At 55.4% G+C, this 24,770-nt stretch overlaps 1 protein-coding gene across 1 annotated transcript in view; it reads right to left on the bottom strand.

The window, feature by feature from the left end:
* Positions 1 to 24,770, bottom strand: part of JPH3 (junctophilin 3) — a 97,902-nt gene that overhangs the window by 50,792 nt on the left and 22,340 nt on the right. Inside the window, exon 2 of the mRNA XM_055232701.1 lies at positions 4,922 to 5,699. Coding sequence (XP_055088676.1) covers positions 4,922 to 5,699 — 778 coding nt within the window. The remainder of the gene's footprint in view (positions 1 to 4,921; positions 5,700 to 24,770) is intronic.

The following is a 24,770-nucleotide window of genomic DNA, read 5'->3' as shown; positions in this document are numbered from 1 at the left end:
CAACGTTTGCACGAGACAAAGCAGAGAGGGGGTCCCAGCAGAAACGATGCCATCAGATCCTGGCTGAGCTCTTGCAGGCTTTGCGGGGCTGCAGGAGGCATAGCTTTCACATGGGCCACCCCGTCTCTCCCTCTCCTGCAGCAGAGGCAGCCAATGGGTCACACTTGAGATGTCTCCTGGACCATGAACCTTCACCCTGGGGTTCTGAGCAAGTCCCAGGGGTCAAAGCGGGGAGGGGGACGGGAAGGAGAAATGGGCTACAGTCTGCCCCATCGCCCCCAGCTCGGCTTCCACCAGAGCTTTCTGCTTTTATTTGGTTTCCACGGCGGGTGGGGATGAGAGGGCTGTGAGAGTTGCTGTGGCAGAGGGGCTCGGCTGTTGAAAATGAAGCCATGTCACACTGCGGGACTTTCCTCTCTAGGGTGGGTGACACATTTACATTCCGATTCCCAACCCAGGGCCTCTAGTGAGCAGCAGATCAAGGACAGCGATTGAGTTTCATCTACTAGAGCAACCCAGGCTTCGAGGATGACTGTGATGAATTCCTATGTCCGCCCGGGGACAGCGAGGGGTTCAGGCAATGCTGTGCAAAGGTGCTCTGTGTGTGCCCCCCTGACAGGAGATGCGTCACGAAAACGTCTTGAGTGTGTGAAGAAAGGGGGGGCCAATGCCCTGTGGTCCACTGCTAGGCCACTCGGCTGGATGGGGCCATCTCAGACTTTCACTAGTGGGAGTTCCTACTGGGGTGAGGCTGACCCCACAGGAGAACGGCACAGGAGACTGCAGCCCCTTCTCACCTGACCTCAGCTCCGTGGGGCCACCGGCTCCCTCCCCTCTCTGCAGCAAAAGGTCTCACCCAGACAGGACCTCCTGGAACCACCTGCTTCACCCCTCCCTCGTCTCTACCACCACACCCTTGCTGGGCTGGACTCTGCCTCTGACCGTGTTGTGGTTGCATGTGTGATGCCTCATCTCCCCATGGGGCCAAGGCCTCCCGGCGGCAGCACCCACATCAGACAGGAGAGAGCCGGGGGCACTCAGGCCAGCAGCATCTGCGTCCTGGGGACCAGGTCAGAATGCAGGTGCTGGGGCACCACCTAGACATGATGAGACAAGGTCTGGGGCATGGGGCCTGACCACCATTTTTACAAGCCCTCCAGGCACCTGGAAAGCCTCGAAGGCGCATCCCAGACAATGATGTCACATGGCTGGGGAGGGCATCGTGTGCCTTAGAACCCACGGTGACTCCACCCTGGGCTGAATCCTAGCTCCCACCCTCCCAGCCAAGGGCCGGGGCCAGTCCCCTTAGCAGCACAGGACCTCAGTCTCTCCGAGCTCCACACCTCCCGCCCCGTTTTCCAGGAAAACCCACGTCCCTTCACAGCAGAGCTGCTCTCCGGGGAAGGGCCTGGCACTCCGCGGAGGACACAGCAAACCGTTTCTCACTTCGCGTGGCCTGACAAGCCCTGCCAGCCGGGGCGGGCGAGGACAGTGCCAGCTGCCCTACAGCTCCCTCGCATCTCTCGACTGTGACAGTGGCAGGAGCCCGCCCGGGGCCAGTCACTCCTCAGTCCACGTGGTGCGGCTGCTCTCACGCTCCAGTGGAGGGTTGGCCCTGGGGCTGTGGGCGCCTGAGCCAGCCATTCATCAGCTTCACTCTCCAGGGCGGCGGACTCTGTTCCCTCCTTTTTTTTTCTTTTTTTCCAAATTCTAAGTCCATTGAGAAAGCACAGCTCCAGGCCTTGCAGCCCAGAATGCAGGCTCATCCTCCATCCTCTGATGACCAAAAACACTGTGTAGCCTCCCGCCTCCGAGGGTCACACCGGTGAGCTCACAAACACACCTGCCTCCCATGCCTGTCACAGCAGGGCTGGGGGAGGATGACACCAATGGAGACGGTGCAACCACAGGCCCGGCCCCACGCCGAGTCCACTACAGGGAGCAGGGAGCCCCGCCCCCCATCAGTGGGGAACCCAGCCCAGAGAGGGGAGGCGACCAGCCTGGGGCGCTCAGACACGACAGCCCAGGCTGGACGTGGGTCTACGGGTCTCAGAGGCAAGGGTGAGAAGCCGGTTCCTAGTGCCCATTTGAGGCCTGACACTTCCTCTGTTGGACACTTTAAGTTCCAGTGACCTGGAGACCACCCAGGCCACATCCCCCTCCACCTGGGTGCACCTGTGCAGCCACACACCCTGGCTCCACGGGTGCGCAAGGATGTGCAGGCTGTGCACAGCGGTATGGAGGCCGTGAGTGGCGTGCAGAGCCGTGTGTGTGGACAGCAGGACACAGCGGGTGAGCCAGTCCCTTTCTCACAAAGGAGCTACACTCCAAGACCCCAGCTGTGCATATGCGGAAGCAGAAACCACCTCCCTCCCCACGACGCCTGCTTGGGCAAAGGGACGGAGTCAGCTCAGACTCCACCAGTGCAGAAGGCAAGCCCCAACCCGCCAGGGAGCACGGGCTGCTGGGTCTTGAAGGCTGTCGGGGGGTTGGAGGGAGTGGGCTCCGTCAGTTTCACAGCTGCACCGGCCTGCAAACCCATCCCTTCCCTCTCACTCCCTCCACCCATCTGTCTGTCCTTCTGTCCATTAAGTAAAATGCCTCCCCAGGAGACACACGGGAGCTGGCCATGCCAAGGCTGGCTGGCCAGTGTCCCAAGGGCTGGGGACTCAGTAGGAGCCGCGCCCACCCCACCCTGCCCCGGCTCCTTTGCATGGGGCTCAGGTCTCGCCCTCCCGACCCAGCCCCTGGGCTTTCATCCCAACATGACGCCCACTTATACGTAGGCATCTCCCCCAACAATGCTCCCACAGAGCTCCTGGGCCCCCCAAAACCCCAGGAAGAGGTTGGATGCCCCAGGAAGGAAGCTGTTACCACGTAAACTTCACAGGCCTTCAGAGATTAGAAGCTGAGGTCCAGAGAGGCTGACAACCTGCCTTGGGGCAGCTCCTCACCAGTGCTGCCCCCAGCCCTGACCATGCCACCTTGGCTCCTTAATGGGAACCCGCTTCTCTTAATGTCTAGGGGAATTCGTCTGAAAACTGTCCCAGGTCCCATGTCCCCCCAGTCCTACAGACATCCACCCAGTGCCAAGGCTATGAAATAAGTTCAGTCCTGCAGGGCACTGTCCGCCAAGTCCTCGAGCTGCTGAGAACTCATGAACCGATGAACTCATGAACCAATCTGCAGGTCACACAGGAGCTGCCACGAGCTTCCTCAATTCCGTGACGCCGCTGTCCCCCAGCCCCCAAAACTGCTTCTTGTCCACCAGGGTAAAAAAGCAACTATACAAAATAGAAAGGGTCGAAAAACAAAACACAGAGGAAAGAAATTCACCAAAATGCCAAGAAGAGTGCTCGGCCGATTCATCAGACCAGAGCTAATGCTGCTTTCTCCCTTCCCAGTGTTATTTATTTTCCTGTGGAATGAGTATTACATTTATGATGGAAAAAATAACTACTGATTCTAATTTGTTCTTAAAACCCCAGGTGGGCAGTCACACGTGGGCTCCTGTTTATTTCCCTGCCTGAACATTTCTGAGGGAGCAGGGAGGGGCAAACAGCGATTTTGGACCTCAGTGTCAGGTACTCATTCTATGTTTCTTTCGGCTTCTTGGAATCGATCTTGATTCCCTCTAAAACAACAGAAGTCGCGAGCAACATATTTTGCCAACAAATCACAGCCGCCATTTTTGTTTTTCACTGTAGATCAAAGGTCACTGAAAATCAGAACCAAAGGGGCTGAGCTTTAATTAGTGACAGGTCGGGAAGGGCTGAGCTGCACCCAAGCTGGGAGCTTTCCTGGAGGAACTCCAGGTCTGACCCTGGCTGAGAACACAAAACCATCCAGAAAGACGCAGGGGAATGTCCCCCGGGAAGCATCCTGCCTGGACAGCCCATGGCCTCCCACGCAGCTCCCAGATCCCGCCCCAAGACTCTCCGGGCTAGCCCAGGGGCCCTCGTCTGGCCCAGGAAAGCAAACGCCGGTGGAAAGCAAAGGCTCTGGGTTTTCTGAAATGCCTTCCCAAGTCTTGGCAAGGCCCTTTAGTAACCTCAGTTACTTTATTACCCAAATGTCTACCTGTGGGGCCCGTGGCTTTCCACAGGGGAACTTCCTCCAACCTGCAGCAGGTGGCTCTGCCGGCCACAGCCTGGTTGGGACCAGCCCCTGGCTCACACGCTCACCTTCACAGGAGCCAGACACTGGGCGCCTTCCTCCAGCCCTGAAGGCCCCACCCTGCACCCACCCCTAAAGGTACCCACAAGCCACGTCGATCCCACCTACAGTCACCTCTGGATCCACTCCTTAGGGCCGAGAGGCCCCAGTGGACCCCAAATTCAGTAAGTCATGCAGCTGATTCAGAACAGCGGCTGCCCCCAAAGCACCAGGCCTGCATGAGCCCCGTGCCAGGCACTCGCAATTGGCCTCTCAACTGCTACCATCTCCCAGGGTCCCGCAAGAATCTAGACCGTAGGTCTGGGTAGCTGAGGCAGCTCCTAGCCGCCTCCCACAGCCCTGCAGTGCTAGAGCTGCCACCCCCACCTGGTGGTGTCACCCCTCCTAGCCAGCACAGCAGCACTCTGATGCATTGTACCAACGGAACAGACCACCTTCTTTATCCACCAATATTTTACACTAAACATCAGCATATAGAACAAAGAGACACTGCTCGGTTTAAGGAGGCTGTAGGTCTCTACACCCCCACAAATCAACCATTCCTCTGCACCAATCCTGCCCACAGTCACCTCTGAGAACCTCCAGGGAACCCTAGGGTTCCATGGGGGCATAGTTTGAGAAACACCAGTGTAGGCCTCAAACTGGACCTGACCCAAGGCCTTGAGCAACAGCAGGACTGAACAGACCGGGCTCACAAACACCTTCTGGGCACCAAGAAGTGCCCCTGGCCCCCTTGCCCTCCTACCTGGAGGCCGCGATCTCAGCCTTCTGCTTGGCGATGGTGGCGGCCCGCTCAGCGGCCTCAACGGCGCGGTCCACCTTCTCGCGGATCTTGCTGGCCCGCAGGGGGATGAGGTTCTTGCGCTTGCCGCTGACGAGGATGTTCTGCTTGTACTTGCCCTCCTCCTTGGTGCCGTCCGGGAAGGTCATGCAGCCGTAGCCGTGGCGCCGGTTGCTGGCCCACTCACCCTCATACTTGAGCCCGTCCGAGCGCTGGCTCACGCCGAAGCCGGAGCGTTTGTCGTTCTTCCACTCGCCCACGTAGGTCTCGGTGGTGGTGGCGTCGATGTCGTCCTCGATCACCGCCAGCTCGGCCTCGGCCTCGCCCAGGCTGATGGTGGAGTGGATGTCGCTGGCCGTGGAGCTGACGGTGCTCATGCCCGCCTCGCTGCGGAAGGAGCTCTGCTTGCTGCGCTGGCTGGCCAGGCTGCTCTTGGACTCCGACTTGCGCAGCTTCAGCCCGCTCAGCAGCGAGCGCCGAAACAGCCCCTTCTTCTTGCTCTTGAGAATCTCGGAGTCACTGTGGGCCACGAGCACGAAGCCCCCGCGGGACACGGCCGGGCTGCCGGCCACCGCCGGAGAGGCGTCGGGATGCAGCGCCGTGCCGTTGGTGTGCTCGCTGCGCAGGGAGTTGATGGACGTCCTCAGGGGCGAGCGGATGACTGCAGCCATGCCGTACGGGACGCTCTGCCGCACGCCATAGCCCTGGCGCATGCCACCGACCCACTGGCCCTGGTAGGTCCCTGGGGAGAAAACGAGAAAGAGGTGAGTGCCTAGCGACAGAGGAGGGGCGAGAGCCTGGCCACGGACAGGGTGGAAGCAGCCACCGTCCTGTCTGAGCTTCCTGTTGTTTTGTGTTTGAGACAGGTTCTTGCTGTGTTGCCCAGGCTGCAGTGCAGTGAGACCATCACAGCTCGCTACAGCCAGGAAACGCTGGGCTCAGGCGGTCCTCCTGCCTCAGCCTCCTGAGCAGCTGGGACTACAGGCGTGCACCACCATGCTCCACTACTTTTCACATTATTTGTAGAGATGGCAGTCTCATTATGTTGGCCAGGCTGGTTTCTAACTCATGGGCGATCCTGCCTCAGCCTCCAAAAGTGCTGTGATTACAGGCATCAGCCACGCCACTCTTGGTGTGCTATCTTGATGAAACCTGGTGAGGTCTGTGTGGAGGCAGACAGACCACGGTGCCTTCTTACAACTTCTATCGCCAGTGGCTGTTTTTGAAGACACTTCCATCCTGCTTCTCGTGGCTAGATCTTGTTCTCTCTCGGAAACCGGGGAGGGAGAAGGGAGGCATCAGAGTCTGTAGTGCAGAGTGAGGACCACAGAACCCAGAGTGAACACGGAGCCCCCGCCACATGCACAAGGAAATGTGTCCTGGGTCAGGAGGCCAATGAATGGCAGCTACAGGGACACAGGTGTGGGCTACACGCTAAGCCTTGAATGGGTTGCTCTGGGAGGCAGTGAGCTCCCCATTGCTGGGGGTATCCAAGAAGCATGTGGAAGACCACACAGTGGACACACCATGGAAGAGATTCAAAGGCATAGGGAAGACGCAGTGGCCCATGACCTTCAGACATAAAATCAGCAGACCTGATATCCCCAAAAGAAGGGAGGGTAGGGACTGCAGCAGCTGCCTGTGCACCTGCGTTCTCAGCAGCACTATTCCCATGGCTGGAAAGGTAAAGGCAACCCACAAGTCCATCGCCTGGTAAATGGACAGACGCCATGTGGTCCGTCCATACGATGGATCAATTCAGCCTTGAAAAGGTAGAACATTCTCACACAGGCTGCAACGTGAATGAACGCCGAAGATATTACACAGAGAGAACTGAGCCGGGCACAAAAGGCCACATATTGGATGATTCCATGTACACGGGGTCCTTAGAGTAGTCACTCTCAGAGATGCAGAAAGCGTGGTGGATGCAGGGGCTGGGGAGGGTTGTGGGGTCAGTATTGAACAGGGACAGAGTTTTGTAGTGGGATGATGGGAAACTCTTGGAGGTAAACAGGGATGACAGCTACCTAACACTGTGAATGTAATTAATGCTGCTGAATTGTATACTTAAAAGTAGCTAACTAACATGGTACATTTTGTATTTCTCTTACCACGATAAAATAAAAAGGAAACCCGGTCAGCAGACCTGGGCCCACGTCTTGCTCTGTGAGCTGTGACTTCAGGCAAGTTTCTGGGCCCCGCTGGCGCTCAGTGTCCTCATCTGTAGAGTGGAACCAGGACTCCTCATGCCACAGGTCACTGTGAGGACGACTGGGCCTCAGCACGGGGCCCAACGAGGCAAACCTCAAGCCTCATTTGTCATTCGAGCTTCTCATTGCAGCTGGACACTAACGGAGTGGATGTGCCACCCTGGAAAGGGCTTTTGCGGGGAGAACAGAGGATCCGTCCACCACTCTTCCAACTCACGGTGGCACAGGCTGCTGACCAGAGGCCTGGAGGCCGAGACTTACTGATATGTAGGTTTTATTCGTCCCACCACTGTTTTCATAAAACATTGGAATTACCTGCCAACATCTCAAAACCAAGAGATTTCACATAAAAATTCGGCTCTCTTGTGTCTCCTGAAAAATGAGGACCTGGCCACTCCGACCTCTCTTTTCAGAGGACAAGATGGACGGGAGCTGGCAGTAGCTGCTCCTGTTCTGCCAGTCACTTTTTAAACGGAGAGGCTGCAGCGGGTGTCAGGTGCTGCCATCTGTTGGAGTGAGGCAGCCCCCAACTCTCCGCTGCCCCTCCCCCCTCCCTAGCCAGCCCCCCTCCACTCAAATGCCCCACACAAGAGGGCAGGATAAAACTAAGTCCACATTTAGTCCTGTGGCCCCAAGTCACCTGTCCCTCCCCAGGGTATCCCCACACCCCGCCACCTTCACCCACCACCCCACAAACGGTCCTGATCCTCCCAGGCTTTTCTTTCCAAGGCTCTGTTCACACACACTCCTCTCTCACATTACCACCCTCCAGTCGAATCCCACGGGCTCCAAGCCAGCCCCACCCCTCCTCCCCAGCACCTCCAAGCACCCCAGTCCCCAGGCCCAGAGCCCCCATGCCCAGCACCCGCGGCATCCTGACTCAGGACAGCGGCTGGGGTCTTAGATGTTCCAGAATGCATCTTGCAGCTCAACCACATCACGAGCCCCCAGAGGGACTTGCGTTGCAGGCCCCTCGTGCCCCACGTGGCATGTGGCCCAGCCAGGGCAGAGAAGGGGCGTGCAAAGACCACCGATCAGGCTGCAGCCCCGGACAGAGCCCCTGAGGCTGCCTCACTCCAAAAGATGGTGGCACCTGCCACATACCGCAGTCTCTCCATTGAAAAAGTAATAGGCAACGCAGCCTCTGAGGGCAGCTTCTCCAGGAGCAGAGCCTGAGCTGGGGATCCTGTGAACGTGATTTGTTTGCGGCAGGAGAAGGGGGATACCAGGAGGAAGGATGTGGCAGCAGAGGACGGGGCCGAATGAGGTGGTCTTAGCGAGAGGTCAGCTTCAGCCTCATCCCACTTTCAGGCAAGAGGGTCGGATGTTTGTGCTCCCACACTGGTCGGTCATTCTGTACCCCCAAAGCTGCTTGAGGAGGCAGCTAACCTGGAGGCAAGTCCACTGCCATCAACACCGGAAGCAACCTCCGACTCCAGGGATGGGGCTCCTGCCCTCCCACGCACTAGGCCACAGCACCTTCTCCTGCAGGAGGCCGAGAGCCGGGCAAGCAGGGATGTATGTGGACCTGACCCCCTGGACCCCACAGCACCGCTGCACACCTTTCCAGAACGTCAGCCTCAGCCTCTTCCCCAGACGTCCTAGCGCTTGGGGCAGTTGTGGTGGGCACAGGGAGGAGGCAGAGGGGGCAGCTGACTCGGAACCACCTGGCACCCCAATGCGAGCCACACTGGAGGGAAACCCTGTGGCTTGCTCTACACCCGAACGCCCTTCTAGGCTGGGGTTTGTGAGGGGGAAACTGGAACTAGGCTCGGTGGGTCTCAGGGGGTGGCCCTTCACCAAGGCCAGACCCGCCCAGACACTGGCCTTCCCACGGCCAGTCCAAGCTGGACACAGGCTGCCATCGCAGGGACCCTCACCCCAAGATTGCACCCTCAGCGACTGCCCCTTCCTTGTGAGGGCTGTGGACAGGGTTGTCAGATAAAACACAGGACGCCTGGTAACATCTGAATTTCAGATGAACAACACATAGTTCTCAAGGGGACACACTGCACGGAACACACTTATATTTAAGAAGCGTTTGTTGGCTGGGTGGGGTGGCTCATGGTTGTGATCCCAGCACTTTCAGAGGCCGAGGCAAGTGGATCACCTGAGGTCAGGAGTTAGAGACCAGGCTGGCCAACATAGTGAAATCCTGTCCCTACTAAAAACACAAAAAAACTAGCTAGGCATGGTGATGGGTGCCTGTAATCCCAGGTACTCAGGAAGCTGAGGCAGGAAGATTGCTTGAACCTGGGAGGTGGAGGTTACAGTGAGCCAAGATCATGCCACTGCACTCCAGCCTGGGCGACAGAGCAAGACTCAGTCTCTAAACAAATAAATAAATAAAAATAAAAAGCATTTGTTGATTACCTGGCACGATCATGTAACTGGACAGCCTTTTTTTTTTCGTTTTTGAGATGGAGTCTTGCTCTGTTGCCAGGCTGGAGTGCAGTGGCACTATCTCAGCTCACTGCAACCTTTGCATCCCAGGTTCAAGCGATTCTCCTGCCTCAGCCTCCTGAGTAGCTGGGACTACACGCACGCGCCACCACACCCAGCTAATTTTTTGGTGTTTTTAGTAGAGACAGGGTTTCACCATGTTGGCCAGGATGGTCTCAATCTCTGGACCTCACGATCCACCCACCTCAACCTCCCAAAGTGCTAGTTAAATTGGGCCGCCCCTCAGCTGGAAGTCCAAGATGGTGGCCTGCCCCCGCAAAGCGGAGGATGACCCTGGAAAGCGGAGAGGCTCACCCACTCCCTGAGATCCTTCCTCCATCAAGGGATGCTCCAGCTTACAGATACAGATGGGAACAAGAGCTGAAAAGTGAAGTCATCGTGGATAAAATGACGTGGTCCCCCCATGCAGTGGAATATTCCTCAGCCTTAAAAAGGAAGGAAAGCCGGGCACCTGCTGCTTCCTGGATGGGCCTTGAGGCCGTCATGCAGAGTGGAATAAGCCAGGCTCAAAGGGACAAATCCTGGGGGATTCCACTCTCATGGGGTCCCTGGAGTCATCAGATTCATAGACACAGAAAGTAGAACGGAGGGTGCCAGGGGCCGGGAGGGAGGACGGGCAGTGAGCATTTAGTGGGACAGAGTTTCCGTTTGGGAAGATGAGAAAGTTCTAGAGATGGAAAAGTTCTGGTGACGCTTGAACAGTGTGAATGTGCTTAATGCCACAGAACGGCACACGTGAAGATGACTGAGATGGGACATTGCAGGTTATGTGTATTTTTCCCTCAACGTTTAAAGTGAAGGTGCCCAGTTTGCCCACCAGGAGCTTCATGCAGGGTCTGGTGGGGCCATGAGGTGCGGAAGGCTCCGGGGTCAGGAAGGGGCTAGGCGGCCTTAGACAGACTCGAGTTTGAATCCCAACTCAACACTTTCTCAATCTACAACCTTGGGAATGTCTGGGTTAACCTCTCTCTGACTCAGTCTCCTCATCTGTAATGAGGGGAGGGTGGCTGTGCAGATCACAGGGTAACTGCCTTAAGGTGCTGGAAAGTTGCTAATGCTCGATTGATGGTAACTATTATGATCATTGCAAAACCCCTGCACCTCTCTTCCCAGGTGAGGCAACTGAGGCTGGAGAGGGGCTGTGGCCGCCCTAGGAACACACAGCCAGGAAGTGGAAGGGGCAGGGTTAGAACCCAGGGCTGTCACCTGAGGCAGAGTCTGGATCCAGGTTCACCTGTCCTCCCCAGGAGCCAAGGCTACCCTCCGTCCTGGGCCCACTGCAAAGGCACCAGGCTGGGGGCCACACTTCACATCCTGAGAGATTTGTAGGCAGACCTCTGCTTCTTCCCTTGGATAGAGGGGTGATGCCGGGCTGGGGGCAGGAAGGGGTACTAGGGCACCTTTGCTGTGTCCTGTCCCTGAACTCACAACACTCTGTGGCTGGATGTTGTCATTCCCATTCTACAGGAGTGGAATCAGAGAAGCCGCTCTACAGACGTGGAGACCAGAGGCCACCACTGGCTCATTCTCAGCAGGTGAGCAGAGCAGGGACCCCAGGTCCCGGTACTCCTCACTCTCCTCACTCCCCAAGCCCTGCCATGAACCAAGCCTGCCCACCTCAGCCCCGCCCTGTCCCCTCCTACCTAGCCCTTGTCCTCACAGGGGAGCCAGGAGCCCTCATGTTCACTGTTCCGGCGCGATTCTTGAGCCCGCCCCTTCAAGTGCTCTGTGCAGTCGTGGTCTGTGGATCATGGTGGTCGCTCCTGTGTCTCCCCAGTAGCCTCTGGAGTTCCAGCCATGAACACCACCCCCACCCTGTGCCCCACGGGCCAGGCACTTAGGTGTCCAGTAAACATGTCTGTTCACCAGCAAAGGGCTGGAGCAAACACAAAACACTGCTGAGACAGGAGAATCGTTTGAGCCCAAGAGTTCAAAGCCAGCCTGGGCAACACAGTGAGACGCCATCTCATTAAAAATTTTTAAAAATTTTAAAAGGAGGCCGGGTGTGGTGGCTCACGCCTGTAATCTCAGCACTTTGGGAGGCTGGGCAGGTAGATCAACTGAGCTCAGGAGTTCGAGACCAGCCTGGCCAACATGGTGAAACCTCATCTCTACTAAAAATACAAAAATTAGCCGGGCGTGGTGGCAGGCGCCTGTAATCCCAGCTACTGGGGAGGCTCAGGCAGGAGAATCGCTTGAACCCGGGAGGCAGAGGCTGCAGTGAGCCAAGATTGTACCACTGCACTCCAATCTGGGCAACAAGAGTGAAACTCCATCTCAAAAAAAATTTAAAAAAAAAACAAACACAAAACAGCACTGCTCTGACGACACGGAACCCCAGCAGCCCCCGCACAGGGTGCTGGTCACACCCCTGACTGGAGCTCGGCATGGGAACGACACCAGGGAAGGCGGCGCCTGGAGTCCTTGAGCAAGAAGCCGACCCTGGGTACGCGAGGAATCTGCCTTCCCTCGACATTCACCCAGGGCACCACGAGGTGGAGTGGCCTTCAAGCATAGACTCCAGTGGTGGCTGTTATCCCAGGGTTGTCCCCGAGAAAGTCCCAGATCTGGAAAGGAGAGCAGAAGGGCCTGGGAGTCACTGGGGTCTCACCCAACTTTGTCCTTTACAACTTCAGACTCCAAGTCCGCGCAGCACGTGACTGGGCCCCATGACTCTGGGGGTCAGAGACATGCACACAGGACACACTTTGGGCCCAATGCGGGCGCAAAACGAGAAGAGACCCCGTACCACGAGCCTTCATTTAAAACACACACACACACTTCCATATCATGAACAGGTAAATCCAGAGACGGATGGTGGCCACGGAGGAGCGGGAATGGCTGCTCACAGGGCTGGGGTTTTGGGTGATGAAAGTACCCTGGAACTTGATGGAGGCGATGATCATAACACTGTGGATGTACGAGTGCCACTGAATTGCACACTGTAAAATGATGAATTTTATACTATGCCAATAAAACAATGTAGTGAAGGTAGCAGAGCAGGAGGTGGAAGCACAGCAAAATAAAAATACAGATGTAAGACTTCCAACTCCTAAGATAAAAGAATGGCTGGTCAAATCCTAGGGGCTTTGAGAACACAGTCAGGGACCCAGGATCTCGGAGCAAACTCCTGTGGCCAACAGGGCCTTGTAGAGGCCTCACCCCCATCATGCTGGAGGCCGGCCAGCAGTGCTGGGGAGCGTGTGGACCTGAAATCAGATAGCCACATCCCGGCGTTGAAACTGGATCCCTTCCTTACACCTTATACAAAAATTAATTCAAGATGGATTAAAGACTTAAATGTTAGACCTAAAACCATTAAAATCCTACAAGAAAACCTAGGCAATACCATTCAGGACATAGGCGTGGGCAAGGACTTCACGTCTAAAACACCAAAAGCAATGGCAACGAAAGCCAAAATTGACAAATGGGATCTCATTAAACTAAAGAGCTTCTGCACAGCAAAAGAAACTACCATCAGAGTGAACAGGCAACCTACAGAATGGGAGAAAATTTTTGCAACCTACGGCGCTGCACATACTATGGCCGGGGAAGGTCAGTCACATCTCAGACCTGAGTTAGTTTCCCTACCTGTGAGATAGGGTGATAATCACACCCACCTCTAGGTTTAAGCGACGCATGAGCCGACGCAGCTCTGGCCATGCCTCCCGGCACAGTGTAATGAGGGTCGCCGGAGTCGACTGCATGGTGTTGGATTTTTGCCCCTGGTGGGAACATAGCTCTGATTTTATAACTGATATCAATAAGAAAGGGGGTTTGGCCGCACGGAAGCACAGGGCCTTCAGTTCTGTCGTGACTGCGTGCGTAGCCCGACCTCATCACCCCACAGCAGAGGGCACCAAAGCGCCGGGAACAGGCAGTGACGGACAGGGCTTCCCCAGATGGGAGCTCTGCCGGCTGGGCCTCCACGATCGCCGCAGTTGCTCCTCTCCCTCCCTCCCTCCCTCTCTCGGTTGCTCAATAAAGTGACATGAACTGTGATGGAGCTATTGAGCGCACACGCCTGCACCATCAGCTCGGCCACCCCCAGCCCTTTGCATTTATGCTTGATTAAGTAAACAAAAAGTCTGGGCTCAGTTCCTTGGCTGTGCCAGCAACACCCTAGTGCTTGATGGCCAACTGCGGCTGAGGGCAACTGATCTGAACGGCGCAGATGCAGGACGCCCCCCACCCCACCCCAGGGCACGTGGTGGAGGCCTCTCCCAAGGTCAAGATCCAAAGCTGTGGGGCAAATCCAAGGCGCTGATTCCCAAAGCCTGTTCCATCGAAACTAACTGGTCACCTGCAGAACAGGCAGCTTATGTGCATAAAGACAGGCCCAAGTGCCGGGGGGACAAAGCTGCCCCGCAAGCTGCCCATCCCTGTGGGCCGCCGCGAGGGTCTGTCTCGGTCAGCACGGCCCCCAGAGCTAGATAATGTCCTGTCTGCTCCAGTTGCCCTGGCCCTGGGGCCCCAGAGGACACCCCAGAAGCAGGTGGGTTGGTGGGGTGCCCTGCTTCCTTCCAGACCCTCTCAGGAGGGTGTGGCTGCAAGGGATCTCAGCGCTGCCCCTGCACACAGGAGCCCCTGGCTCTGCTGCAGCCACCTCACCCACCAATGGCCCAAACACTGCGAGAGGAAGTCGGAAGATGTGGGTGGACCCCAGGTGAGAACAAAGCCCCTAAACCTTGCTCGTGAAACGCCGACTAGAACCAGACTCGCAGAGAACAAACGAGATGAGGCCGTCAGCAGGTGTCACTCGAGCCACAGCTGCATCCTCGCAGGGCTGTACCCCTCCCTTCCTGTTCTGCCAGGCTGGCACGGCCTGAGAAGCTGCATTCCTAATGCTCAGGGGAGTCCGCTCGGAGATCCGCTGGGACAGTCACTCAGCGCCTGGCCTGCGTGGTCAGCAGCATTGTCTGGGTCCGAAAGCCAGAGCCCTGGGCCAGCACAGCCCCGCAGCCGGCCTTGCGGGTAAGTATGGCCGGCAGGCTCTTGCTGTTGCCTGTCTCTCGCCAGGGCCCGCACATCTCACACGCTTGTTTCTTTTCCTCCTCTGAAGCCCCACCTGTCAGGTGACATTCTTCCCAAAACATGAGTTTCAGAGCCCAGAGTCCCAGCTGGGGAGAGCACAGCCCCCACCATGTGCTCCACCTCCTCAGGGCCACGGACAGGCTCCCACTACTGTCCGGGAGTCCAGTGAGGAGGGAAAAGGGGAAACATTTCCGGGGCCCCGTGCAGGCGGAGGTCACCTTTCATCCACACACTGCCCCAGGAGCTCGGGACTCTTACTGTGTCCACTTAACAAAGAAGGAAACTGAGGCAGAAGCAGGTAAAATAACCCCAGTGTCCCCCAGCTAGAGCGGGACTGAAACCTACGCTGAGCTGATTCCGAAGCCCACACAGAGCATCTCTCAGCCAGTCTCACGCCGTGCCTGCCCACTCGGGGCTGAGGCCCGACCCCAAAGCCCATCCTCTCCCACCAGGCGGGTCACAGCCTCTGTTCTGGACTGGACCACTGACTCACTCTGGCCGGCCCATTTCCCATGGGTGGGCACGGACCAGAGCCCCCCTCCCATCACAGCTTACCAAATCCCAATTAGATCCACCAACCACACCAGCCTGGGCCTGGGGCAGGGGAGCCCAAGGAGGTGGTGGCTCTGCGGCTGGGAGGAGACGAAGCCTGCAGGGACCCCTTCCCACCCGGAGGCAGGGACGCAGAGAAGCCAACTCGCAGAGAAAGGCGGAGACAGGCACCACTGGGGAGGTGGCCAGGCCTCCACCCTCAGAGGGGACTGAGAAGTGGCTCCTGTGGGCTTCCCATGGCCTCCCCATTCCTGGCTCTGACACCCCTCAGGCTGGCCCATATCAACCAGTACCCATCTTCCACTTGAGCTGCTTTGGCTGGGTTTCTGTCCCCTGTACCCGCTCTCTGCCCAGGATGCCCCGGAACAGACCCGTCTTTGGGGTCTTCGCCTGTTGTGCCCCCTCTGGGACCCTCACAGCAACCAGGCCCCGGCACAGGTCCAACAGGACAGTGAGAGCCCTGTGCTGGCCAACAGACGGCATTCACAAAGCTCCAGGGCTTTCTCCACGGGTAGCCCCCAAGCCCCGTGCCTGTCCCTCCTGCCTCTCTGCACCCGCTTCGTCCCTGGCTGCACGGAGCCCCATCCACGGCACGGCTGTTTCACAAGCACATAAATTACAAGCTAATCCTGTGCCGCAAGGCATTCGGGTCACTCCTCCGTTTTCATAGCTAATCTTTACATGATGTTAAACTTTATCCTTGGGATAAATTCCTAGAATGAAATTGCTTGGTGGAAAGGAAGGGTTTGGGGTTATGGTTTTTCAGAAATTACCCTCAGAAAAGACTATAAGAGAGACCACGTCACCTACGTCGTTACTACCAACACCAGGTATTTTATTTTTCCAGATGGAGTCTCATTCTGTCGCCCAGACTGGAGTGCAGTGTGTGATCTTGGCTCCCTGCAACCTCTGCCTCCCAGGTTCAAGCGATTCTCTGGCCTCAGACTGCCAAGTAGCTGGGACTACAGGCGCCCGCCACCACACCCAGCTAATCTTTGTATTTTTAGTAGAGACAGGGTTTCACCGTGTTAGCCAGGCTGGTCTCGAACCACCCTCAGGTACTGCGCCTGCCTTGGCCTCCCAAAGCGCTGGAATTACAGGTGTGAGTCACCGTGCCCCGCCCATCAGTTAATTTTTGTTGTTGTTGTTAATCTTAGCGGAGCTCTGAATAGTTATATCTGCTGGAATTCGCTATGGGCTTAATTGTGTTTCTCCAAAATGCATATGCTGAAGTCCTCCCCACCCCCTCCGGGCACCCTCTGCCACCTTAGAATGTCACCTTGTTTGGAGATAGATAAGGTCTTTAAAGAGGTGGCAGAGTTAAAAATGAAGGCACTGGGGGTCCTCATCCAACAGGCCTGGTGTCTTTCTATGAAGGGACTCAGAGGCATACAGAGGGACAAGCCCATGAAGACAAAGAAGAACCAACTCTCCCGGCACCTTGACCTTGACCCTGACCTTCCAGCCTTAGATCTGCAAGGAAATAAACTGTAGTTTAAGCCATGCTGTCTGTATTTTGTGATGGCAGCCTGAGGACACAGAATTCTCAGACTGTAGTGAGGTGATTAACCATATAAATAATGAAGTAAAAGGACAGGAGAAGTGTGGCAGCTCACACCTATAATCCCAGCCCTTTGGGAGGCTGAGGCGGAAGGACTGCTTGAGCCCCAGAGTTCCAGACCAGCCTGGGCAACACAGCAAGTCCCCGTCTCTACCAAAATTTTTTTTTTCTTTTTTGTTTTTTTCTTTTTGAGAGAGAGTCCCGCTCTGTTGCCCAGGCAGGAGCGCAGTGGCAGGATCTTAGCTCACTGCAACTTCCACCTCCCAGGTTCAAGCAATTCTGCTGCTTCAGCCTTCTGAGTAGCTGGGATTACAAGTGCACACCTCCATGCCTGGCTAATTTTTGTGTTTTTGGTAGAGACGAAGTTTCACCATGTTGGCTAGCCTGGTGTCGAATTCCTGACCTCAAGTGATCCACCTGCCTTGGCCTCCCAAAGTGCTGGGATTACAGGCGTGAGTCACTGCGCCCACCAAAATTTTGTTAAAATTAGTATGTTTAGTGGCGCACACCTGTAGTCCAGCTGCTTCAGCCCAGGAGGTTGAGGCTGCCGTGATCGCACCACTGCACTCCAGCCTGGGTGACAGAGCAAGACTCCATCTCTTAAAACAAAGTTAGGACAAACCAAGAGAAAGGATAAAAAGCCAGATTGCTGAGAAATATAAATAATGAACGAAAGGAAGAGAGTTTTCTCTCCTTCTGCAGAACCCAGGAAGAAAAGTTTCTAGGCAAACAATCAGACAAGCCCACCCCAGGGGCACCAGGCAGAGGAGGGTGGGGGGAGGACTGCCAGGGAAGGGCTCTTTTTTTCGTTTTTTCACCAGTGCTTCAGCAGGCACTGGGAAAGTGCTCATTCTGAACCAAGAGACCCTGCCTGCTACCCCACCCAAACAGGGAGAATTACTTCATCCAGGAGAGAGGTGGAGAATTCCTCTGAAAAAACAGACTGTAGCCAGAAGCGAAGGCTGCCACACACACGTTTCCACTCAGCCTTTTCGTACCTCACTTTAATACATGAACAGTCAACGGTCCTCAGACATAAGGAGAAGCCTTGGCAGGGAAGAAAAGACCAAAACGTACAAATAAGTGGAAAAAAAAAAAAAGAGACGGAATCAAAAAATGCAGCAGGTGGGAGAAGACATCAAGGGACCAGAATTTAAATCCTCAGAGATACAATACAAAATGAGAATAAAATGCAATTACAAAGGAAAGACCAGGGATAAAGAGCTTCTGGAAATTAAAAGTATAACAGCTAAAATAAATATTTTGGTAAATGAGCTGGAAGATAAAAATCAAGAAAATCTTTCAGAAACTAGAACAAAAAAAGAGGCAGGCAAAATAGTAAGAAAAATAAAAGATTCATCCAGAACACCCGAACTCTAAACATCAGGAGTTCTAGAAAGCAGGGAAGGAAAATGAGCAAAGATTTAAACAGCAAAGTCTCCTGGAATGGAATCGTGTGAGCGTCCAGACCGGAGGGCTCACAGATACCCCACAATGAGGGGAGAGACACCCAACCAAGACACAGTGGCATGAAATTCAGAACTCAAACGACGAAGACCCTAAATGCTTCCAGAGAAAACCAAAAACAGATCACAAATGAAGGACCAAGAATCAGAACAGCATGGGCCTCTCAAGAGCAACACTGAACCTAGAAGTCAGTGGTAAACTACACCCCCACTGCCCCAAATTATGAGCAAAAATGATTTTCAACCTAGCATAATATGCATACCAATTTATCAAATAATCAAGCCACAGAAACTATATCTTCCATGCATCCTTTCTTAGGAAGCTACTCCAGGATGTGCTCCACCCAAATGAGGGAGGAAACCATGAAAGAAGACATGAGGAGATCAAACACAGGAGAGGTGAAGGAAATATCCAGGAAGATGGGGGAAGAATGGGAAGAAGGCAGTCAATCAATAAACAAACCTATTTGTACATTTGTGTGTATTACTGAGAGTATCTGGCAGGTTTGCTCAACTGCAAGCTGCATTTGAGAGGTGTTTCACTGAGCAGTTGGAAGGTGAAAAAAGAACCGGTGATTTAAAGAAAACTGTAACTGAAAAAAAGCGAGACAATTACTAACTCAAGTTATGCATGAGAAGGGTACAGAATCAGACTCCATTGCCTGGCTCAGCAGTAAGCAATACTTAGTCATAATGAAAAACATTGAGTATGGATTTAACAACAAAAAATGCAATATAGCAATATTGAGATAGCTGGGAGGGGAGAGGATGGGGGTCTAAGAGACTGAAAATCTCCATCTACTACAGTAGGAAGTCAACAGATAATGGCTAAAAGTGAGCATGAGCTCAGGAAGTGGCAAATATACCCACTTGGAAACACGGTGGTCAGTCTCTGAAGACACACATAATTTTTGCTCCAAGCTCTATTTTGTTTTTAGCACCAAATGTCACCTTAAACTATGGGCACATAATAGCTCAATAAGGATTAAAAATTTTAAAGAGGAGGGGAAAGAAAGATGCGCTTATGAGAAGATTCTCACAATAGTGATATTAACCTCTTTTTTCCAGCCACAGAAACTAAGGCTCAGAGGGGACTCGTACGTTGTCGACGTGGGTGAAGACCTGAGCCCAGCCTCCGTGCATAGTCCTGCTCCCCATGGAGGACTGGCTGGCAGATCCCCTGTCCCTGTGTATTTGGAAGGCTGCTGGGGAATGCCAGGAAGGGGCAGGTCCATGATCTCCCCAGGACAAGGGGAGAGGGGTCAGCAGAGGCGGTGTCAGAAGGTCTTCAGATGAGAGTGAGAAAGATGATTGTGACACGGTGGACATGCCAGAGGCCAAAAGCACCGTTTGCAGACAACATCCCCCTAGGGTGGGAGGTGCCAAGAACAGCAGCTGACCCCAGAGATGGGTAGCAAATAGGACCCAGGTGCGTCTTCACCCCGAGGAGAGCAGCAAATAGGACTCAGGTGCGTCTGAACCCCACCCAGGTGAGAAGGGATTCGAAAGGCCAGTGCCTCCAGTGTGGGGTCTGAAGGTCCACCAATCTGTGCTGTGGGGACAAGTCTCAGACAGTCAACTAAGTGGAGCAGCCACGCCCCAACTGGCTTCCAGCGTGGACTCCGGGCAACGTTTTTACTTTGCTTCTTCCACTCTCCACATTGGTTCATCGCACTGGTCTTTTCTAAACTTTTTCTTTTTCAAAAATACTTTAGAGCAGTTTTAGCTTTAGAGAAAAATGAGTGGAAAGTACAGAGAGTTCCCATATACTGTATCCCCCGCCCCCCACTTCCCCTGATATTAGCATCTTGTGGTACATCTGCCGCAGTTGATGGGCCAAGACGGATACGTTATTAACCAGAGCCATGGTTTTCATCAGGGTCCACGCCTTCCATGGGTGTGCACAAAAGCATCCGGACATATACTCGTCATTAGAGTATCTCAAAGTAGTATGACTGCCCTACAAATCCCCTGGGCTGCGCCTGCCCGTCCCTCCCCGCCCCCAACCCTGGGCAACCACTGATCTTGTCACTGTCTCCAGAGTTCTGCCTCTTCCAGAATGCCATCTAGTTGGAACCCCACGGGATGTGGCCTCTTCACAGAGGCTTCTCCCGCTGAGCAACACGCATGTAGGCTGCTCCCATCCTCACCGCTATTTGATTATCCACTTCTCTATTTAATGGCATCTTCGTTGCTTCCGACTTTGGGCAATTACAAATAAAGGGAATGTCTTTTTCACATCCAAATTAAAGAAAAAAAAAAAACCCACAAAGATGGGATGGACCAAATCTCAGAATAAAGAGCATTCTTTTAAATCAAATATACGTTATCTTTACTAAAACTCCTGCATCAGTTGCCTTTTGTTTTGTAGCGGGGACAGAAAAACCTGCATGAGCCACCCCAGCAGCACCCCAGCAGTCAGGAACCCCAGCTGCCGCGTCTGAAGGACATGGTCTGCTGGCATTTGCTGAGCACTTGTGAAATATGGAGACAGCAGTAGGCATGGTGTCACTTCCCCATGGCACGCAGAGGCTGAGATGAGGTCACTTGCCCAAGGCCACACAGCAACAAGAGGTGGAGTCCTGAGCTCTCCCCATAGGGTTAGCCCTGGAGCCTGGAAGGAGGCTTGGAGACTCTGGACCCAGCCCTTCTGTTCCCCCCCATCCCTGACATGGAGGAAGCCCCACACCCAGTAACTGGCTGATTTGTGGACCCAGGGCAAGGCTACGAAGTGGGGCTCATCTGTAGACCCTACCGGACACTCTGTCCACTGGGAGCACAGTCACTCCCAATGTTCCCACCAGCCCTGAGCATCCTCCCAGCAACACCTGCTGGGCACGGATTCTGCTTTCTTTTACCCTGACCTCACCCGGGACGGCAAGGCTCTCCCACCTACCATGAAGGCTGATGCCGCCAAGGCCACTCACCATGCATCTGGGCCATGCTAGGTGTTTCCACGCGTCACTGAATCAATTCTCATACCGCCCCGCGAGGGAGATATTAGCATGTTATTGTGCCCATTTTACAGACGCCAACACCAAGTGATGAGGTTAAGCCACCTACCCAAGTGCTACCGTCAGGGAAGCGTCTGAGCCAGGACCCCTACCAGGCATGTCTGCTTCCAAAACCCACACACTGTAGGAATATTCTTTACTGCCACTAGGCAACAGAGCAGGCAAGGCCATCACTCACGAAGGCCAACTCCGGCTCTGATCACGATCCGGCCCCACCCAGCCCCTCCCTCACTCACTCAGGAGGGCAGACACCAGTGAGGGTGGCTCACTCTGAAGTGAGGCAGCTAGGGAGGGCACTGCCCAAGGTGGCAGCCCTGTGCCCAGCATGGGGGCTCTGGCCCCTGAGGGCTGGCCTTTCCTGGGCCGTGGAAGGGTCCTGCTGCTGCTTCTGACCCGTCCACGCCAGCACCATCCTCTCCCAGGTGAGCAGATCAGACTCACAGGCTCAGGAGACCTGGGCATCCTGCAGGCTTCTGAATTTTAGCCTGGTGCATGCCTTGTGCGGCCTGGGAGAGCAGGAACTGTCCCTTGCCCTCAACCCCAGCTTCCTCCCTCCTCTGTGGGGCGTGAACAGGGGAGGCAGGAACAGGGTACAGCACAGAAGGCGCCCCTCCCAGTCCTGCCCCACGCGGACCCATGATCCCCTCACTGACCGCTGCATAGCTCTGATGTTGGGAACGCTCACCCAGGGGGCGGTGGGGCCCACGGGCTGGCCTGGCAGACAGCAGGGGTAGTGGAAACTCCTGCAAGGCGCGGGGTGGCCTGCGGGGTGCCTGGCTGATGCTGTTACCTGTGCAGAGATGGTGCCGTGGGGCAGGACTGGCCCCTCTCCAAGGATAAGACCCGCCCCCCACCACACACTCCGCACGCCGGCATGGGCGGAAGTCGGGCAAATCTGAGCTCAGATCTTGGCTGTTAGCTTCCTAGCCACGTGACCCCAGACACAAGTCCTTGACTTCTCTGAGCCTCGCCTTCCCCATACTGCAAGATGGGGATAAAAATCATTCCCTCCAAGCTGCAAAGGAGCACAGCAAAGGAGAGCCTGGGAGCTGCAGCCAGATGCCTAGCACCAACAGTGGTCATGGTCCCCTCACTGTCCCTGCCTGTAAAATAAGGACCACAATCTCCACCTCCAAGGACACTGGGAAGAACGGGTCTGCATTTACAAAGCATGTTAGACAGCGCTGGGCACGAGGCCACACTGTGGGTCTAGTACATAAAATCCATGGGTGGTCTCGGTGGTCTAACCCATGAGCATCCACAGGCCTACAGAAGGTTCTGGAGACTGCTGCTGTTATCATTACAGCAGCGCCAAGGCCCTCTCAAGCTGGTGGCGCCACCTGGGAACCCTGAAATGCAGGCTCTGCAGCAGATTTTCAGCTCACCCCAACAGCTGCATCAGGAACTGGGGGCTGGGGCCCCACGACGTGCGTTTAACAACCTCCAGGGGCCGTGGTGCTCCTCAAGCTGAGCCACCGCTCTGGGGCAAAGAGGCTTGAGTTGGAATCACCTGAAGACCTTTGGCAACTAATGACTGGCCTCGCCCTCCGGCCCAGAGACACTGATTCAGCGGGGCTGGGGCAGGTCCGGGCTCCAGGCTTTCAAGAGCTTCCCAGGTGATTCTTATTTCAGAACCAACCACCTTTTAAAATTACCTTTTAAAAAATTATTATTTTTTTTTAATAAATAGAGATGGGGCTTCACTATGTTGTCCAGGCTGGTCTTGAACTCCTGGCCTCAAGAGATCCTTCTACCTTGCCCTCCCCAAAGTGCTGCGATTACAGGCATGAGCCACCATGCCCTCCTCTATTTACATGATCTTTTAGGACCAAGAGTCTTGCTGCTGAAGAGCTGTGCCTGAATGAAGCTCACGTCTTCTCTTGAGAATCCCTTGGTCCCAGCCGGCACCCGCCACTTTCCCTCAGAACATCTGCGTTTCCAACCATCCCAACCTTCCCAAGCGTCAGGGTTCTGGACGTGCATGACCCCACCGGCTGAGTGGCTCTGAGTGTGGAGGCCTCAGGCCGAGGACTGCGTGGGAGGGAAGCCACCCACTTGGGGTGTGGTTTGGAGCACCGGACTCAGGCAGGCCCATGGGCATGTGTAGCTATGAGCCGGCACCTCAGGGAAAACCTGGGCACAGGGGCCCCCACATTACTCGGAGCCTGTCTCCGGGCCCCAGATGAAACCTCACAGGCCTCAGTCTCCTGGGCATTGGACTCAATGGCCGTGGTGGTGCTGGGAGGAGGCCAGTCCTCTTGGAGGACTCGCGGTCAGAGAGAGAGGCAGGCGGGTGGGAGTTGTGTGCTCAGGCTCCGTGCTAAGCCACCAGGGTACAAATCCCAGCTCCATGGTGATAACCATGCGGCCTGGGGCTAGTTAAGCAACCTCAGTCTGCACGTGTGCAAAATGAAATATTACAGGATAAAAATGATTCCTACCCCACAGGGCTGCCTTGAAGACCCAGTTACTAAGCACAAAGCAACGGGAGTGGCCCTGCAGACATTAGACCCCGGCCCCTGTTGCTCTTGGCAACCTCAAGGAGGCTCCTCCCCCACCAAACACCTGTTGTAGGGTAAACACCTCCCGATAGCAGTGCCTTAAGCATCCTCCACGAACAAGCTGAGCTAAGGAATCCCGGAGGGGCCCATCTGGAGATTCCCTCCTTGGCTATGAGGAACTTCTGAGCCCCTGGCCTGTCCTGTGGAACATGCGCTGTGCAGGGGCTTGAGGCCCTGAGTTTTGGGTTGAATGAATGTTGCCAGGTGGAGGTCGTTACGGGAGGGTACGGGGTGAACATGCCATATGAACTTGGCGCTGTCTGCAAGCCGCTGCGGTTCTCCCGTCGCTGCACTCCCCTCCCCACCCCGTGGCTCGCAGTAAACCCGGGTCTCCTTTGCTAGCCCTGGGTCACTTCTTCAGCCCTTGAACCCTGTGCTGTACCCACTGGTGTTGACAGGGGTTTGGCACAACATTTGTTACAACCTCATGAAGACCCCCCAGGAAACGCTGCTAGATCCTCATGTCCCCCCGGTCTGCGCTCTGAGACAAAGGGCAGCAGGTGGGGCCGGTCCTCCTCCTCCTCGCCACTTCCTTCTCGGGACCTCGGCTGCGGCGTGCATGCTGGTCCTGCTCCTCCTGCTCAGGGGGCCCCTCTGCGAAAATGGCCCGTGACCCTGCAGCACCGAGGGCGGGGTTCAGACCTCTCAGATGGGTGCCCGGCAGCTGATGATGAGGCTGGGCCCAGGCAGTCTGTGAGCTGCTGGGGGCTGGTGTGGAGGAGAAGGATAGCGACTGGCCAGGAGCCCTGAGGAGGGAACACTGAGGGTTCAGGAATGACCCACCTGCCCAGCACCGACTGTGTGCTCCAATAGTCACAGCTGTCACTGTCACCCCACTTCCTCCAAACACAGACCTCACCATGCCCAGTGGTCAGTCCCCAGGTGGAGCCCTGGAAAAGACTTCTCGGCTTCCAGAAGTCTCTTTTTAAAAGAAGCCATGGGCCACGTGTGC

The sequence above is a fragment of the Symphalangus syndactylus genome, chromosome 11 (assembly GCF_028878055.3).
Source record: "Symphalangus syndactylus isolate Jambi chromosome 11, NHGRI_mSymSyn1-v2.1_pri, whole genome shotgun sequence".
Taxonomy (NCBI): domain Eukaryota; kingdom Metazoa; phylum Chordata; class Mammalia; order Primates; family Hylobatidae; genus Symphalangus; species Symphalangus syndactylus.
The sequence above is the reverse complement of the archived record's forward strand: the minus strand, read 5'-3'. Positions and strand labels throughout refer to the sequence as shown.